We start from the raw sequence: 17,976 nt of genomic DNA on the forward strand, positions 1-17,976 counted from the left end.
TGTTTTAAAAAAAAAATTATAATTACTCATTAAAAAAAAATTTGAAAAATTATTAGTCCCCTTAATTATTAAAATTTTTTTCATTGTGCCAATTAATGAATTGAATTAAAAAAAAATTGTTTTGCATAATTATTTATTTTTATTTAAATTTTATAATTTATGCATTTTAAATATTAAACTCTCAGTAAATTACTTTTAATTATTAATTATATTAATTATTGATTAATGACAGTAATACTCTCATATAAAAATAAGAATAAAAAAAAATTTCTTTTTTCAGAAAATAAAAATTTTATATATATAATATATATATATATTCAAAATGTTCAAGTAGTGTATTAATTAAGTAATGTAATAATCGTAATTAGTGATATATTTTTCTAGCAGCCAATAGATTGTTAAATAAAACAGCACATAATTAACAATATTTCTAAAATATTATACTGTACTAAATAACAAAAAAAAGCAGTTGAAAAATTCAAAAATTAATTTTTAATAATTTTTTTTTTTTTTACTAGATTATTGTTGTTTTATTTTATTTATCAATTAAAAATATAAAAAATGTGTCTCTTAGAAGTAGATAATTAAGCGATTATTATTAAGAAAATATGTATATGTAATGAGTATTTCAAAATATATAAAATAATGTTTTTTTTAATAAAAATAAAAATTAAAAATAATCCAGTGAATAAATTATTTCTTTATGGGAAATTTTACACTTTTTCTAACATCTTCTAATGAATGGACGCCCGAGTCGAAATTTGAATCGTCAGTCAGACGCAATGAACGTTGGAATCGTCATCTAGATATTCAATGTTAAAAAAGATAGACAAAATTAATTTCCTTCGGCTTTTCCGTGGGGGGTTTTAGTGGGTTGATTGATAAAGAAACATATCCGATTTACAAATTTGAACTTTGGCACAAACATTCCCAACAATCTTACAGATTCCCCACCTGCGGTATTTTTTCCGAAATCTAACTCTGAGAGGAGTTTCAGTGAGGTCGAGATCTAAATACTCTCGTTTTTTCATTATTTGGCTTATAAACTTGAAATTTGGCATAAATATTCCCAACAATCTAACGAATTTCTTACCATCGGTAAATTTATCAAAAACTGATTCAAATAATAAAAAAAAACGAGAGTATTTTAATAGTTTACTTCACTGAAACCGCCCTCGGAGTTAGTTTTCGAAAAAAATACCGCAGGTGGGGAATCTGTAAGATTGTTGGGAATGTATGTGCCAAAGTTCAAATTTGTAAATCGGATATGTTTCTTATCAATCAACCCACTAAAACCCCCCACGGAAAAGCCGAAGGAAATTAATTTTGTCTATCTTTTTTAACATTGAATACCTAGATGACGATTCCAAGGTTCATTACGTCCGACTGACGATTCAAATTTCGACTCGGGACTCGATAAAAAAATAAGTAATTGAGCACAATCACGTTGCCTTATCTTTGGATACAGAGAAGCAATTTATGCACCCCGCTTGAGTATTCACTGTTTTCCGCTTCTAGAACAAGGATTGGTCAACCAAAATATCTTCCCAAACAAATGGGGTTATTCAACAAAAAAATGAGTTGCCGCATATTTTTATTTAAGTATTCGCATTGCATATGAATTTGGGGCTCCACCTATTTCTGATAAGCAACTATCCAGTATTGTACATATCGCTGGATAAATTTTGTCAGCGAGTATGTAACCGCGGATTGACGATACTTTTTTGATTACAAGATAACAAACTGCGGGATGTAAGACGTAAAAATGATTTAACATCTGAGTTAATGCGTTTAGTTGATATTTTTATATAGATTTTCTTTAATTATTATCCGATTAAAAAGTTTTAAATTGTCAAGATGCACAATGTGACATAGAACGTCAATGGATTAATTGATTCTCAAGTCAACCATCAATACTTAAGTCATATGTATAAAGTGCCATAGGTGATAGTTTAGTCCCGAGTACGCCAGCGGATTCATCAGTGAGGCCGCCTTGACGTACTCTGCCTCAGACTATCTTTCTATTAATACGATCGGAGCCACAACAATGTAGTGAACTTGGCTGCATTAACTCGGTAACAACCCAAGGCGGATAGTAACTTATCCCTATGCATCTACTCACATCCTTTCGAGTCGTAATAATATTTCCCGAGTGATAAAACTACTGACGAATTACCAACATAAATTATTTAAAGTTTGTACTTTAGTTAGACCTTCAAGTCGCCGCCGTCCATCTTACGGCAATGAATAAATAATATTATTATTTTGAATTTAAAATTAATTATTTATATGAATTTGTAAAGACGACAAGTCATCGAGGCTATTTTTCAACCGTAAGGATACAAAGTTTGACCCGCTAGTTGTAATTTAGATTCTTTCGCCCTAATTTCCTCAACCCGCCGTAAAACTGAACGGGTTACCAAGAACCATTTTGCCCCACGTAATAATAAAAATCTTCTGCTGACCATTTTGTGTTCAACGATTTCAGAAGAGTTTAAATATCAAAATTTAGTTTACAAAATGTTTTGCATATAAATAAATAAAAATTGCGGCATTGTTATCATTAATAATTAAATAATTGTATAAAATAAAAAAATTAACTTGTAAATTAAATATTATTTTATTTAAAAGTATTTACTCCATACAAAAGACTAGAAAAAAAATTTCCATTTGACTAGATAATTTTTAAGTACAAAAATGCTGACTAGGTCTGTCACAAATATGTGTTAATTAATATATCAATTAAAACTAGAGTCTCATTAATTTCAACGTGTAATCCCGCTGCTTGACAGCTAAATGCAGATCTAGTCCCTTTAGCATACGATGACGTAACTCATATTCACTTGTCAACGTCTCGCGTCTTGTGTTTATTGTGTTATCATTACGATTACGATTATTGCTGTTATTAACCGTAATATTGTCATTATTAGTCACGTATTTGGGTGTATGTTTTACAACATTACGCATAAAGTCAACAGTAACTCGTCTACATGTATCGTAACCAGACAATTGTATACTTTTGTCACGTACACGATTTAATTCACTTGGTTGTGGTTTTGTCGCACGTTCGATTATGGATACCATTGATTTTGACGATCCTGGTAAATCTTTGAATACATTCGTCAGTACTTCACGCATCACGTTTTCATCTGTATCATCCCCTTGAAAAATAAAAAAAAATTTTATTATTTATCAGAGAAATAATAATTTTAATTTGCGGAGATTTCAATCCGAGATTCTGACTTAGACCTCCGTAGATCGTTTTTAGATCTATATAGATCTGAATAGATCCACGTGGATCAAAGCGAAAAGAAGCAAATTATTGAACTGTGAATTCAAATTTTTTTTTATTTAAATGAGATCTTGGGGGTTGATAAAAAATAATTTGCGATCGAAGAAGATCTCGATGAATCTCAGTAGATCTAAATTGATGTCAATGTAATTAGTAGGGTACAAGTTGATTATTAATTACTAACAATTTTGGATTGTTTGTTTCACACGGTAGCAGGTGTAGGCAATAGTCTGTTGTAGTTAAAGATTTTTTGTAACGTGTACTGGGACAAAAAGTCACAAGAAAAATTTTTTTTTGACGTATAAACCAGATGAGGATGACTCTGTCTATGTATTTTTATAGAAAATGGCGTGTAATTTTGCTGCTATTAGGAACACCTCTGTACAATATAAACATTTTTAGTTTCTTATAATGTCCTCCAATTGGAAATCTTGAAAAAGTCCTGAGAAATTTTTATTTTAAGCCATCGAGACCCGATTTTCTATCGATTTCCTATAGAATTTCTTTGGAGGTAATGTAGTTTTGTTCCTATTGGGAATACCTGCTCATGATATAAACGATTTCCATTCCTCATAGTGTCCTCTACACGGAAAAAAATTTCCAGTTGCTGCAACAGGAGGCAGTCATGTTGCAGCAATAGGATTTTCATGTTACAGTATCAGGAAAAATCCTGTTACAGCAACAGGAAAAATCCAGTAGGAGCAACAGGACAAAATCCTGCTGCAGCAACAGGATTTTTTCCTGTTGCAGCAACTGGAAATTTCTTTCCGTATAGCTGGAGAAATTCGAAAAAGTCCTGGGAAAAATATTTTTTTATCATAATAAGTAATCGAGTCCCGACTTTCTATCGAATTTTGGTGGCGGTGATTTAGTTTTGCTCCTACTCTCTAAACATGAATAAGTGAAATAAGTGAATATTCACTAATTCTGAGTGCCAACCGAACCACTTTTTGAAATTAGTGGTTCGGTTTGCACTTGGAATTAGTGAATATTCACTTATTTTCACTAATTCATGTTTAGAGAGTATAGGAAATAACTCTACATAATATGACCATTTTCATTTCCTTATAGTGTCCTCTATTTGAAAGTTCTTAAAAGTCTCTAGTAAAATTTTTTTCTGAACCACAGGTATAGGCAGATGGTGGCTGATGAAGCTGCCTATAAACTTTCATAGAGTAGCCCGTAATTTTGCTCCTATTCGAAATACCTCCGCAAAATTTTTTTTTCCTTATCGTATCCTCTACGCGGAAAAAAATAATCGCTAGCTGCGGCTGATTAATTCGCTTGCAGTTACAGAAAATATTTTCAAGACGGCCAACTTGCCCCAGTGTGGTATTGCATTGACTTACACTTTTATCACGAATTAACCTCCCCTATTTATATATATGTTCATTTCTGTTTAAAATTTTAGACAGATCAATTTACCCCACGTACTTAACGTAAATATTTCAACAAAATTCAAATACAATAGAAAATTGAATTAATAAATTACCTAATTCACTAGTGTTATCATTAAAATATGTATCATCATTAACCGAATTTTGTAATTCAATAATTTTTTTTAGTGCCAGCTGTAAATATTCACGTGTATTTGGTTCTTGTTCTTGCTCATGTTCTCCATTTTTTTCTTCATTTCTGTCACTTCCTTTGAATTTTTTTATTTTTTCATCTTCTACTAAACATGGAGCCTAAAAAAAAAGCGAAACAATTAATTAATAAAATCAATTATTTTAATTAAGTGAAAAGTAGATCGAGAAACTCTACTCTAAAGTACGTGGTTCGAATCCCATTCACTGCACTTTTATTTTTTTCATTTCTTCCAAAATAAAAATAATTTTGCGATAAAAATTTGTATTCTTTCATAAAAAAAATTTCATCATTTTGAATTTTATATCGTGCCTCCAAAATTAAAAAATTTTCCAATCAAACCCACGAATTATTTAAAAAAAAAACGACAAAAATTTTTTTTTACAATAAAAATTTTTTTTACACTTCATGACTTAAAAAAAAACAAAAATTAATTAGTCCGTATGAGAAAAGTAATAAAAATATTAATGGTACTTACAGAGCATGATCTTTTCATTGTGACAACTATTTAATAATACAAAATATATATACAAGTTTTCTTTGTCTTTATAGATAAAGTATTTAGACAACAAAGAAATTTTTAATTAAATTATTAAACGGAGTATAAATTAACAATTATTTTTACTCAATACTTTATTTGGTCGAGTTAGACGCGATATGTTGGAGAACAAACCGTTATATTAATACTGTGTAGAGTAAATGTAGTATGGGGGTGATATATCTGAAAGTGGCGCGTGCCTTAACCCCCACTCTTTGTGTGATCAACAACCCCCTCGACAGCTGCATATTTCGTTGACCCTTAGGGTTTAAGTGTGTGAACATGTGCGTGTGTGAGTGTGTATTAAAGTAGGTAACGGTCGAAACGATTCGATGAATTATTTACACTGAGCAAAAGTAGGGTAGACACGTAAAGTAATCAAGACAAATTTAAAAAAAAATTTTCTAAATTGCTGCAGTTTAATTATTGAGATACTGGAATTTAGGATTTTTTTAGGGCCGAATAAGATTTTGGCTTCATTGCACATAAAATTTTTATAATTAATTTTTGAAAGACAAAATGATATTCAAGAATAGAAGCCTTAGTAAAACTACAGAATGGGCGCCATTGTGATATTAATACTTGGAATAATAAATAAATTGTAATAAAAAAAATATCAGGGTAGTTCTGGGGTAGTCGGATGTTAAAAAAAAATTAAAATAATTATGAGCGGGAATTTAAAATACAGCAACGGTATAATTTTTATAAACATATATTTGTTCATAATTAAAGAAAGGGGTGATGTTCAATAAATATAATCAGATTTTTTTTTTATTATTGTAATTACTTTTATTTTTTTAGTAATCAATTTAAAGGAGAAGATGAAATTAAATCATTGTTGTTATTATTATTATTATTATTATTATTATTATTATTATTATTATTATTATTATTATTATTATTATTATTATTATTATTATTATTATTATTATTATTATTATTATTATTATTATTATTATTATTATTATTATTATTATTATTATTATTATTATTATTATTATTATTATTATTATTATTATTATTATTATTATTATTATTATTATTATTATTATTATTATTATTATTATTATTATTATTATTATTATTATTATTATTATTATTATTATTATTATTATTATTATTATTATTATTATTATTATTATTATTATTATTATTATTATTATTATTATTATTATTATTATTATTATTATTATTATTATTATTATTATTATTATTATTATTATTATTATTATTATTATTATTATTATTATTATTATTATTATTATTATTATTATTATTATTATTATTATTATTATTATTATTATTATTATTATTATTATTATTATTATTATTATTATTATTATTATTATTATTATTATTATTATTATTATTATTATTATTATTATTATTATTATTATTATTATTATTATTATTATTATTATTATTATTATTATTATTATTATTATTATTATTATTATTATTATTATTATTATTATTATTATTATTATTATTATTATTATTATTATTATTATTATTATTATTATTATTATTATTATTATTATTATTATTATTATTATTATTATTATTATTATTATTATTATTATTATTATTATTATTATTATTATTATTATTATTATTATTATTATTATTATTATTATTATTATTATTATTATTATTATTATTATTATTATTATTATTATTATTATTATTATTATTATTATTATTATTATTATTATTATTATTATTATTATTATTATTATTATTATTATTATTATTATTATTATTATTATTATTATTATTATTATTATTATTATTATTATTATTATTATTATTATTATTATTATTATTATTATTATTATTATTATTATTATTATTATTATTATTATTATTATTATTATTATTATTATTATTATTATTATTATTATTATTATTATTATTATTATTATTATTATTATTATTATTATTATTATTATTATTATTATTATTATTATTATTATTATTATTATTATTATCCAAAAAAAATTAAGTCATCCATCAGAGATACGATATATATATGTTAATATAGTCGACAAATTTTTATTTGCGATATATTTACTTGATATTATTGTTACCACGTAATTTAAAGCGATAATAATATATTTGAAATGACTAACCAACATAAATTTAAAGTAAACACGATGGCATTGTTTGTTATTATCAACAAACTCGCCTATTTCAAACAATAGTATAGAATATTAAAACATATATTTATGAAATAAAATAAATTTTTAAAATATAAATTATATTTTCCAAACTTACTATTCCCTAGTAGTATTCTTGTAGACGTCTTATATAAATTTATATCTTAAGTTCAAATTAGCCGAAAGTAAGTTAAAATTTTATGATAGAAACCTTTGATTTTGACTTGGTTTTGGCTCACTTGGCCTACTTAGAGTCCATGTGCCAAAAAACTCAAATTTGACTTAAATTCAAGTCGAAATAGTCAAATATAATTTTTTTTTACCCGGGCGTATATAACTCTTATAATTTTCAGTCTTAGAAAAGTCTGAGGCAAGACTATTTCTTAAGATATCTTAAGTAAATCTGTTGAAAGACGGCAAAGAAACTTAAGGAAGACGCAAAGGTCAGATTTGTTGCAGAATTGCTTGATCCCTGCAGATCGTTACTATTTCTCCATAAGCCGTAGATTCTGCGTCTAAATTTCAAGCGATTCGGGAAAAAAATCTTGTGGCTGAAACATTACTGCAGTTCTTATCTAACATTATTATTATAACTGTCTTGCTTAAAAATTTCTGCAGACTGCAGTTACAGATCTCCCTTTCCCCAAGTCTTTTAAAAAAATCTTTAGTAAAACTTAATGAAATCTTTGTAAAAACTACTTATTGATTACATCTTATCCAAGTTTTGTTCAAATCTTCCGTAAGAAATTTGCTGAAGACTTCGTCAATTACCTCAAGATAATTTTACTATACTAAATATTAAACTCAGTTTTCCAAGGGTCTAATATTCTGCAATTTTTCCGTTTTTCCCTAAAGCTTTTGCTTACTGCCCAAAAATAATTTTTTTGAATCATGATATCTTATCATATATTTTCATACATTTATAAATAATTTATCAAAAATTCATCATTGTCTTAAATTTTTAAGCCCAACAAAGCGACCAATTTTTTCAATAATAAAAAAAAAATGAGGAAATAAATTAACAAAATTATATTTGAAATTCCAATAACTTTTTTATTAAGCAAGAATAACATAAATAACAAATCATGACTCCATTAAATAAGTTACAGTAATACGGGTAGTAAATTAATAATAATAATAATATGAAGTTGAAACAAATCATTTTTATGCTCTGATGAAACAATTATTGTAATAACAATATTTGATTAATAATAATAAGATAAATATATAGATAAATATTGAATTTTGAATACATAAATATTGATAGCCATTAAAAGGACAAGACCAATATTGATATTGATAAGTAATTAATCAAATATATTTTATCCCACTAGATCATCAACTTTATCTAGAACAGGATCAACAATTGGTTTGATCATACTACCAGCAAGGGGAAGACCATCAACCATTTCTTCAACTTTTTTTATCATGCTTTTCTTTTCTTCTCCATCACCACCAGCAGCTTCATCGTCACGTTTCATAACTTAAATATATAAAAATTTTATTTAATTAAATTTCATAAAAAATCATTTTTATTAATAATAATAATACGTACTGTTGGCATTGATGACGTAAATACATGCCATCAATACAATAAAAATAATCAGCTTATTCTTAAACATTGCAGAATTTTTTTTTTGTTAATTAAGTTCTCGAGAAAATGGTGCTGTTCAAGTGACGGCAGGAATTAGACTAAAGTGAAAATTTGTTAGCGATAATTAAATTTAATCGACAGTACTCTAGAACCGGAAGGTCATTGTAATTATCGGTTATTATTTTTCTGATAAGTAACGTCAATTTTTTCGTTTACGTAAAAAATAATTGTTTAATAATTCAAATGGCGAGTTGATAAGTGTAACAACTTTGGCTTATCACTCACCTTGAATTCTGGTGGTATATTTTTTTTTAGTGATATTGTAATATTTGATGTTTTTTTACTTTTATTTTAGTGAATTTTTAAAAAATTATTTTCAGAAAGAAGCGAGATAATCGCCCGGGTCAAAAATAAAACGATTCAGGCTCGCTTCGCCTTATTTTCTTTTGAAGTTATCGATTTGCCGACGATTTTTTGATAAGATCTCGACTTTTTCGACTTAAATTTAATTTTTTTAAACTTTTTCAACTTTTTTCATCTTAGTTTCAACTTATTCGTCTTTACTTTGAGCACGATAGTCATTCACATTACTTTTGACTTGCTAAACCAAGTCGAAAAAAAGTCATTTATTCGCCTTACTTTCGCCTTAATATATAAAAATTATTTCATCTTAGTTCCGACTTTTTCGACTTATAATTTAAGTCGAATAAGTCTACATCAAGTCAGTTTCGACTTGATTTAGACTTTTTCGCCTTACATTTTAAGTCGAATAAGTCTAAACCAAGTAAATTTCGACTTGATTTAAACTTTTTCGTCTTCAATCGTGACTAAGTAAGCCAGTTAAGTCTAAACCAAGACGAAAACTTAATATATTTCATACCTCCGTAAAAAAAGTCGAGTTTGTCTTGTGAAAAACGGCTCCAAATTTCGACTTGGTAAACCAAGTCTAAATCAAGTTTAATTTTTGACCCGGGCGGTCATATTAATTTTTATCGGGTCAAGTTGGTCTCCAAGGAAACTCTCTAAAACTAAGGGCTTATAATTTTTTTTCCTTGCCAATCGTTTTGTAAACTTATTTTACAGCTAAAAATTAAAAAAAAAATTTTGAAGCCAAAATTTTCAGCTTCCCATACGGAAAAATATACATACGGACCACTCTGCACATAAACGACATATAAAAATATATGTCTCATATATGCAGATTGGCCGGGATATATATATTTTTCGTATGGGTATAGAATAAGTCTACAATGCGATTAGCAAAAACAAAAAAATTATACGTCCTTTTGACTTTCAACTTAAGGCTTAAGGAAAATGAGTGCACAGAAAAAAATAATTTTTTAGTGAAAAAATTTTTCCTCACCTCAAGAAAATTTTTAATTGTCACAAGAAATTTTTTGCATAATGAATTGAAAAGAAAAATGTTCTTGAGTGAAGAGAAAATTATCTTAAGAGGGGTCTGAACTTTTTTCTCTGTCACACTGAAGTCGACGAACAGTACTATCTCTGTTGCACTTGCGCAGTAAATGGAAACTTTGTCCACGTGTTTCTTCTAAACAAAAGAACATTTTTGAAAAATGAAAACGTAGGTTTCTAGATTATAGAGCAATGCATCGAGCCTCATTCTTCTTTTTGCGTTTAGAGGTTTTGTTTCAGCGAAAAGCTTGAACAAAAATTGCTATAGACCCTTGGTAAGTGAAGGAAACATTTTTAGCGTCAAGAAATTTTTTCTTCATTTGAGAAAATTTTATTCTTCAATTCATAATGCAAAATATCTTTTGCATCAAGAAATCCTTTTTTACTGTGTAGCGATCTGCAAGGATCTTAAGCAATTCTGCAGCAAACCTGACCTCATGCGTCTTACTTAAGTTTCTTGGCCAAGTATTGCAACAGATTTACTCAAGATATCTTACGGAATAATTTTGCCTCAGACATTTCTAAGACTGAAAATGCCGACTTGTGTAAGATAAGATACAGATTTATACAAGACCCCTAACAATTCTACTAGAAACGGGCGGAGCTAAAACTTTGTAGTGATCTTCGCTATTTTCCACACACGGAGAGAAATTAATTATTGTATCTACAATACAAAAATTGTAATTTTAACTATCTAAAATGGTTATAACATTTCTCATTGGTTATACACTGTAAAAAATTCGCGGAGTGAATGCGGATTAAATCCGGAGTGAATGCGGAGTGAATGAATTTTTAATTATTCACTCCCCTCGGAGTGAAATTCACTCCGCAGGGGAGTTTTCGCGGAGTAGATAATTTTTTATTAATTTAATCCCTCCGGAGCGAAATTCACTCCGGAGCGGAGTTTTGAAAATATTATTAATAAAATATAACTCCACTCAATAAAATCGAAGTAAAAATTCACATTATTGATCAGCTGATATGCACACACATACGCACATACATAGTTAGGCACACACGTGCACTCGCGCACACACACGCACACACACGCACACATTTGCACACACGCACAAATTTGCACACACGCACACATTTGCACACACGCACACATTTGCACACACGCACACACCCAAACACACACTCGCACACACACACACACATTGTTTAGCAGTTTAATATAAATTAACATAAATTTATTTAAGTATTAAAACTCCGGACCGGAGTGAATTGGGAGTGAAATAAAATCCGCGTCACTCCGAGATCACTCCGCTAAAAAAAAACTCCCAATTCACTCCGCATGCGGAGTGATTTTTTTCAAAACTCCGGAACTCCGAGTGGCGGAGTGAATGCGGAGTGAATTCGGATTTAATTTCACTCCGAATTCACTCCGGATTTTTTACAGTGTAATGATCAGTATTACAATTGAAAATGATAACAGTTACAATTAATGATGATAACGGTTACTATCGAGAATGCTAATTGTAATTCTTAAAAATTATAATTGTTACAATAGAAGATGGTAACTCTTACCATTCAAAGTTGTAAGCATTCTTAACTAAGAATGTGTGTGTGCATGTGTGCGGGCAAGTGTACGCATTTGTGCATGTGTGTGCATGAGTGCGAGTAAGTCTGCGCACGTGTGCGTGTGTCTGTACATGTGTGCGTGCGTGTGTGTGCATGTGTGTGGGTAAGTGTGCGTATGTGCACGTGTGTGTGCGTGCGTGCGTGTGTGTGCGTGCGTGCGTGTGTGTGCGTGCGTGCGTGTGTGTGCGTGCGTGTGTGTGCGTGCGTGTGTGTGTGTGTTTATATTTTAATTTTTTATTAGCTTAGATGGTCATCATTATTTTGGCTGATAGTAACCATTACCATCAGGTTATTAAGAATTACGATTTTTTATGATACTAGTAATTATTTAAGATAATAACAGTTATAATTTCTGATTATCATAAATAATTGTAAACTTTACCATATAGATGGTAGATACTACCATTCGGATTGTTTATTTAATAATTTAAATGATATTATCAATCATATAATTCAGTTTAAAAATTGTGCTATAACTTGATGGTAACTTTTATCATAAAATTCTCTCCGTGCACTTGTAGAGGAAAGTGATCACTTACCTTAGCTGTTATAAAACTTCTTATCTATGAAATAACTGAAGTATGACAATTTTTACATTCTCAGTTCAAAATTATATTGAAACTCTTAGATTTACCTTCAAACCTCTACCGTCCATCTTACAGCTGTAAATAAATTTTCATTATAATTTTTTGAAATTTATTTGTTATTTGAAAATTTTTAAGATCTCATGTGATTTTTATCAATTTTTATCACGCAGACTGCAAGATTTAGTTGATCATTTTTTGCTATGAATAAAATTATCGTGAAAATATTTAATAGGAAAAAAGCGGGAAAAATAGACCACTTTAAAAATTTATTAAAAAAATTTTGTTTCCAAAAATTGTTTTTAATTTTTCAGTGGACTCAATGTATTATCTTCAATAATTTTTTTATTTTGACATCTTTATTTGTTAAATCTTTTCCACTAAGACTAAAATTACATGTAAACAATTTTATCATTTTTTAAAAATAAAAATAAAAATTTTTTTTTACTTTTTTGGGGGGGCGGTCCGTTTTACCCGCCTGTCCCCTGCATGTAAATATGAAAATTTAATTTATACATATCAATAAAATAAACCCTTTATTATTTATTTATTAAACAAGTAAATTATTCATTAGTGTCAATAATTTAGAAAAAAAAAACTAAATCGTAGTTGTGAAAAAAAAAAACTACCCAATATATTTGTCAAGAGCATCGAAAATTGGAGTAGTAATAGGTTTTAAGAATATTTTAGCTATCGGAATGGCTGCAAATAAGTCTCTGAGTCTAATGAATAATCCATCGAATTCTTCATCCGATCCTGAGTCTGATGAATCTGGACTGGATGAATCTGCGCTTAGTGAATCCATTGATCCTGAATCCATGTCCAATTGACGTTTAACAACTGAACAAAAAAAAATAATAAACCATAGCTTTATAAAAAAAAAAAAATAATTGATTAATTTTTTAATTTTCTAAAAACATCTCCCGTATGAAAAAGCAATATATGAGCTTCAGTATAATTCAAAATATATGATATATTGTATGGAATTATAAGAAGCCATATATGGAGCCATATACAAAATTTTGCCGAAATATTATATGATTTTATAATTTGCAACATATATATCGGTAATATATTTTTTTTACATGCTAACTTATAAATATTGCTTATAATATTTTATACTATACTTTAAGTTATATGATAGGATATATGATTTAATTATATGACTGATATATAATATTTATACATGTAAACATATCGCGTTACAGATGCCATAAGGGCATATAACAAGTTATATGCCCTTATGGCACCCCGGAACCATAAGGGCATATAAATTTTTTTTTTTGCATTTCTACACATTTCGGACGAAAATACATCGATTCCCGAAAAAAATTTTTTTTATATGCCCTTATGGCTCCCGGGACCCACCTCGGATGCCATAAGGGCATATAAAAAAAATTCTGTTATTTTTTCTAAGTCCAAGAAAATTTTTAGTTAAGCGAAAATTTTTTTTTCGCATTTCTGCACGTTTCATACAAAAGTACGACGATTCCCAAAAAAAATTTTTTTGCTATGCCCTTATGGTTCCCGGGACCCACCTCGGATGCCATAAGGGCATATAAAAAAAAATTCTGTTATTTTTTCTAAGTCCAAGAAAATTTTTAGTTAGGCAAAAATTTTTTTTTTGCATTTCTACACGTTTCATACAAAAGTACGTTGATTCCCAAAAAAAAATTTTTTATATGCCCTTATGGCTTTTCACCAGGACCTTTTGCCGGTATATGCCCTTATGGCATCTGTAACGCGATATATAATTATATAAATATATGTTCACATATATTTGTATAAATGTATGTAAATATATATTTATATAGATATATGTTTATATATATTTGCACAAATATAAAACTAAAGATTTCAAGCTATAAAATGCTTTTTTTTTTAATCTCGATACGATTATTTTTCATGAAGTTACGGTCTTGCAAAAATCACTAAAAAATTTCTAAAATTTTTTTGTTCCTCTAATTTTTGGTATGAGTGTATTTTTTAAATTATTTATGTATAATAATATCGAAATTATTATAATATTGAAATTATAAGTTTATATATAAAACGAGAATGTAATTTGAGATGTAATATCATATGTATACAATTACATATGTTATAAATTATATGGATTATAATAATATTGAAATTATAAATTAATTTATAAGATGAAACATATATTTTACGTTATAAATTAATATATAAAGCGGACATATAATTTTTGATACAATATCCCATGTATATAATTACATATATTATAAATGATATGGATTATTATAATATTAAACGTATAAATTATTATATATGATAAATCATATATTAATCAATATTCATAATTTTGCCGCCATATATGGTCAGTTATTTACCATATATTTTTTTATATATTATCGACAGTATACGGTTTTTTCATACGGGCTGAAGGGATTCGAACCCTCGACCTTATGGATTTAGTGACAGTAAGAAATGTCATTATCTCGTGACCAAATGACCCGATTTTAAAAATTCTTGCTGCAATCCACTAAAGTAATTGAGGCTTAGAGTCTAGATGAGTTTCAAATAAATCGGTCGAATAATTTTTTAAATTATTTCAAAAATAAAATTAATCTCTGACTAAAAAAATTTTGAAATTTAAATTCCAGTAAATGTACTTACGGTTTGCGCTGCTTAGATAAACACAGCTAATTAAAACGATGCAAAGGGTTAATTTAATGTGATACATTTCGATGGATGGATATTTAAATATGACGGCAAGGTAAAATGAACTAAAAGTGTAATGCAGGTAAAAATATGAACCTGACCTTTATAACAACGTTATTTATAGCAACAATAGTAATAATTATTATTATTATTATTGTGTACGTGGACGATAACTATTGCGCGAGTGTATTGGCGACCCAAACATGTGAAAAAAAAATTTGTAAATTTCGCTTACTACCTTGTAGATAAATATCTTCTATCTATGTGACATTGGCAGTATGTATATATATGTTGGAGCTTATTATATTCTAATTATTGTAACTTGTATTATCAACTGTGTTTTTTTATCTACCTGCCATTATTTATCGGTTACTGTATAGGTTTTTTTATCATCGTGGACTTTGACAAGGAAAATTGAGAAGGACAAAGTAATTGGGCTTTTAAAGATAACAATGTTGATATTATTCAACTTTGTTTTTTCCTCAAGCAACTACTTTTTCAAGTTAAAATATTAATTGTAATTAATGTATTTTAGCTTTGAAATATGTAAATATTTAAAATAAAAATAATACTATTTTATTAAACGAATAATACGATCAGTCTTTAAAAATTTATTTAAGCCCGTCTCTATTTTATTTCGTAAGAAAAAATTTTCTTAAATCAACACGATCAATTTGATTAATTTAAATCCTGTCATGTGATGACATTCGAATTAATGATTTATAGTAATTAAACATCGTTAAAAATATGTTTAATTACATAATCCGTTAAAGGCATACCGATAATTAATTGTTACAACACAATCGTCGTAATAACGTAATAAAAATAATAGATTGTTCGATTTGTAATTTAAAAGCTACCGGTCCCCTTTAATTTGGAAGTATATAATTTAAAGGACTAATTATTATTCAGGGTCGCTTTGCAATGTTTCACCATTTGTCAAAACAATCGCATCGTCGTCAGCGTCATTATAATCAATAGATAAAATACTTTGACGTCTTTTTTTTTTTAATCTACCACAGTCACGTTGGTGATGTTGAGGCTGCTGCGACTGCTGCTGCTGTTCATCATCACTACTATGCGCACTTTTATCGCGTTTAGTCCTCTCTCTGTCCCCCCTGTCTCCCCTATTATCGAGAATCCTGGAATCACCCCTATCTCTCAGACGGAGCAAAGTGTTAGTAGTCCTAGAGGAGGTTGAATCATCACCGTTTGTTTTATCACCACCACTACTACTACTACCGCTACTACAACTTTTAGCACCCTTAGTCCGTCTCAACGTCCGGCCACATTTACTCTCATTATTATCATTATTATCATCATCATTATCACGATCGCTCAATTCCTCATTATCAACTTTTATTATCAATGCCGCAGAATCACTCGAGCTCTCATCGTTGTCTTGTGCCGCAGCCGTCACAGTCGTCGTCGTCGCCGTCGTCATCGTCCGGTCCTGAGGTTTCAATGGCGGAGTTCGCGCCCCGTCTTCGTCAGCTTCTTTGTATTGTTCAGCCTCAACGACATGTGACTTTGTCGTTATTTCATTGTCGAGTATCTCATCCGGCTCCTCGTCTTTTTTAATAATCGGCGGCGTGTGAGGCGACAAACCATTTGATAAATTGTTTTCGTTAGGCGACGATTTTAATGCCAAATTTTCCTGCTGGAGTAATGTCACCGACTCACGTGCTTTGCGTAATTCTTGTTGGAGGAAGTATATCGTGGACTGCATGCCTTCAACATCTTCATCAAGATCTTGAAGAAATTCGTCAAGTTCTAAAAAAAAAAATTATCTCAATCACTCTCGATACTTTTTCAAAATTTAAATAAATTCTTTCTTTATTTCTTCGCTGATTTGTCGCAGTTATTAAATTATCAATACAAAAAATTGCTAAATATCGTTACTGTAAAAAAAAGAAAACTAACTAAGGCACAATAAAAATTACCTGACTGTGATAAATTGTTTTCGTTAGGCGACGATTTTAATGCCAAATTTTCCTGCTGGAGTAATGTCACCTAATGTTGCTTAATATTAATACATACCCATCTACAATAATTAAATATACCATATAAATAAATAAGACTACAAATTAAAATTTTTTAAGCATATAGGCTTTTTTTATTCATCATCTTACATAATTGCACTGACATTTACTAATGTGTTAGTCACGTATTAAATATATTAATTAATTTAGAATGATATAAATGAATCAATAATTATATATTTAAATATATAATAAAATTTAATATTTATAATTGAAATGAATTCGCATTTACATTATGTTTATTTTATTTCATCGATTTTTAAAAATTATTATTTGAAATTACAATACTCATATATATTTGACTGTATCGTTTTGCAGTGATATTTTTTAATACTTACTGTTTAAAATTACTTAGTGCACACTAAAAAAATGATCAAAATACGGCCTTTAATTGTAATTTTAAAGCCCGCGTAGAATTTAATGTCATTTACCATAAAAAATAAATAAATTATTTTAATGGATTTATTGTTATTTTTTAGGGCCTCAAAATATTTTTAC

The 17,976-nt window shown here is 27.9% G+C and overlaps 2 protein-coding genes and 1 long non-coding RNA gene across 3 annotated transcripts; all 3 read right to left on the reverse strand.

The window, feature by feature from the left end:
* Positions 1–2,618: 2,618 nt before the first annotated feature.
* LOC130664718 (hybrid signal transduction histidine kinase I-like) lies at positions 2,619–5,548 on the reverse strand. Its single transcript, XM_057464790.1, has 3 exons — positions 5,358–5,548; positions 4,785–4,980; positions 2,619–3,161 (listed from the first exon to the last, which is right to left on the reverse strand). Exons 1-3 carry the CDS (start codon positions 5,373–5,375, stop codon positions 2,749–2,751), a joined length of 627 nt encoding a protein of 208 aa, XP_057320773.1. The 5' UTR covers positions 5,376–5,548; the 3' UTR covers positions 2,619–2,748.
* Positions 5,549–13,094: 7,546 nt separating this feature from the next.
* On the reverse strand, positions 13,095–15,849 carry LOC130664920 (uncharacterized). The gene is made up of 2 exons (XR_008989483.1): positions 15,392–15,849; positions 13,095–13,594 (listed from the first exon to the last, which is right to left on the reverse strand). It is a non-coding gene; the product is annotated as an uncharacterized LOC130664920 (long non-coding RNA).
* Positions 15,850–16,025: 176 nt separating this feature from the next.
* LOC130664600 (uncharacterized protein DDB_G0280579-like) lies at positions 16,026–17,474 on the reverse strand. The gene is made up of 2 exons (XM_057464587.1): positions 17,380–17,474; positions 16,026–17,209 (listed from the first exon to the last, which is right to left on the reverse strand). The coding sequence occupies exon 2, from the start codon at positions 17,163–17,165 to the stop codon at positions 16,341–16,343; it is 825 nt and encodes a 274-aa protein (XP_057320570.1). The 5' UTR covers positions 17,166–17,209; positions 17,380–17,474; the 3' UTR covers positions 16,026–16,340.
* Between the last annotated feature and the right edge of the window lie 502 nt (positions 17,475–17,976).

Source organism: Microplitis mediator, chromosome 3, assembly GCF_029852145.1.
Source record: "Microplitis mediator isolate UGA2020A chromosome 3, iyMicMedi2.1, whole genome shotgun sequence".
NCBI classification, from domain to species: domain Eukaryota; kingdom Metazoa; phylum Arthropoda; class Insecta; order Hymenoptera; family Braconidae; genus Microplitis; species Microplitis mediator.